The 2,356-nt window shown below is 46.1% G+C and overlaps 1 protein-coding gene across 1 annotated transcript; it reads left to right on the forward strand.

Annotated features, from left to right (window-relative positions):
- The first annotated feature begins 751 nt into the window (after positions 1-751).
- Positions 752-1,823, forward strand: LOC147604499 (acyl-CoA--sterol O-acyltransferase 1-like). The gene has a single exon (XM_086794738.1). The coding sequence runs from the start codon at positions 756-758 to the stop codon at positions 1,821-1,823; it is 1,068 nt and encodes a 355-aa protein (XP_086650864.1). The 5' UTR covers positions 752-755.
- Positions 1,824-2,356: the final 533 nt, after the last annotated feature.

The following is a 2,356-nucleotide window of genomic DNA, read 5'->3' on the forward strand; positions in this document are numbered from 1 at the left end:
TGTGTGGAAATAGTTTCTAGATTTTGTTGGAGGGGGTTACCAGTAGCTTTTACTTCTTGAAGACAGATTATGGCAGCTTGGGTATTGGTTTGAAACAACCAGTTTTTGATTACTCTAGCTCTACTTCCATTTGATAGGCCTTTGGTGTTGTACGATAAAATTTTGAAATCTATCATACTTTTTGATTTTTTGGGGGGGTTTTGGTCAATTACTGAGATCTTTTTTCTGTGGGGAGAGGGAAGCCTCCCTCCAACTTGGGATTGTCTTCTTTTTTGGGCTGACAAATCAGTCTTGGTTTGTCCAGCATTTCTAATGGTTTGCTTTACCACCGCTAGAGAAACTGATTTTATAGTTTCGTATGGAAGGGAGTCTTCCTCACCTTGAGAGGGTCAAGGTTAACTTTGGATGCATCTTAAAAGTCCATAATTGCTACCTCCTTTTCCAGATCACTTTCGTGGCTCTGGGTGTTCGGGGCCTCCTCGTTCTCCTCCTCATCACTAGAAGATTCCATGATGGTTTGAGTAAGGCCAAAAATATCAACCAGGACAGGGCAGAACCTATTAGGGTTGTTTTTTCTTGCTGGGGGCGACCTTGTATTTTACCTCTCCTTGACCTTGTCCTTCCCACCTGCTGCTATCCTCTTTGGGAGGCCACATGGAAAGGGCTTATTTATTTATTTTTGCCAATCTCGAGGTTTAATCCGCTTTAAAACTCGGTAAGAAGTGAGTTTTTGGATGTTGACCTTAGCGACTGTCATGGATCTTGCAATTGCCAGCCATGGAGCAGTGGCCCTAACGTTAGCCTTGGCCTTCTTTGTGGTTCAGCGCTTGCCCACAGGACTCCCTCGCGTGCTAGCTCTTTGCCCGTTCCTCCCAGCCTTCTTTGTGTTACCTGGATGGGTGGCCTCCACGAATGCGAGAGGCACCGTTGCCTTCGTCCTGTGCTGGACTTGCCCTTCCAAGCTCCTCCTCTTCTGCTTCGATCTCTTTGTAGATTCACCTTCTTGGCTACAATCACACGTCTCCCACTTCTTGGCTGCTATGCTCTTACCTGTGTGTGTCAAAGGCCCCGCAAAGAGGCAGGTAGCTGCGACGTGTTGGCGTGGGCTGATGGGCTACACCGTCGCAACAGCTTTTATCTTCAACTTATACAGGTTTCGAGATCTGATTCCTCTTCCTGTACTGTATCTCATGCATTTTGCCACCATGTTCATAAGCCTCCAATTAGGCCATTACACGTACGCATGCGTCACGCGTGCACTGTTCCACGTGGATCTGCAACCTGCGTTCCACGAGCCCTTCAACGCTGCCTCGCTGGCAGAATTCTGGGGCCACCGGTGGAACTTGACGGCCACGTCACTACTCCGGGCGACAGTCTACAAGCCTGTTTTGCATCTTCTTCGACAAAGAGGCGGGGGGGTTGACAAGAGAGTGCACGTGTGGGCCCGAGCTCTCGCACTGTGGGCCACGTTCTTAGCTTCCGGCTTGATACACGAGCTCATTTTCTTTCATCTCGTGCAATCAGAGAGGCCCACGTGGGAGGTGACAGCATTCTTTGCGTTCCATGGAGCGGCCACCTCTGCAGAAGTGGCACTGAAGCGAGCTATCAAGCACTGTCCTCATCTCTTCCCCTTCCAGGTACCAAGAGGCATCCGCGTGCTCGTCACTTTGTGCTTCCTCTATGCAAGCGCTGTGTGGCTCTTCCTCCCTCCCTTATGCCGATCTCACATGGATTCCAAGGCTATAGAGGAATACCATCCGACTCCAAACATGGGTTGTATCCGCGTTGAAGATCTGGTTTTGAACGTCCTCGGATTTATGTAAAGCTTTAAAAACAATCCGCTTTATGATGAATTTCTTGTTGACGTCCACTAACACAAAAATATGGCCCCCAGCACGTGTGATAAATCGTTTTAGCATCTCCCCTTGATTTTGCCTTCTTTCCACTTTATCCTTGAATTTATGAGGAGAGAAAGAGAGAGAGAGAGAGAGGAGAGGCCTGTTGGGAAAAATGGTGATTAAGAGAGAGGACACGGTCCTTGAAAATTTTAATAGTTTGTGATTTGAGGGCATGCACATTTGTTTGATGAGATTTATTATATATACGGTCTTCAAAGGTTAGTTGTTAATTGGTTTGTAAAGGACAAAAGAGTAGATGAAGAGTGTATATATATATTGTGATTGAGGGCATGCACATTTGTTTGATGAAATTTATTATCTAGTCATGAATTCAAAGGTTTTTGTTAATTTGTGATTGTAAAGGTCAAAAGAGTAGATGAAGAGTACAGAAGATTCCAAAATTTGTCGTTTTCATTTGGTGATTTGGGATGATGTCAACCACTCATTGTGTGGTGTAT

This window comes from Cibotium barometz, chromosome 61, assembly GCF_041138505.1.
Source record: "Cibotium barometz isolate CiBa-2024 chromosome 61, ASM4113850v1, whole genome shotgun sequence".
Taxonomy (NCBI): Eukaryota; Viridiplantae; Streptophyta; class Polypodiopsida; order Cyatheales; family Cibotiaceae; genus Cibotium; species Cibotium barometz.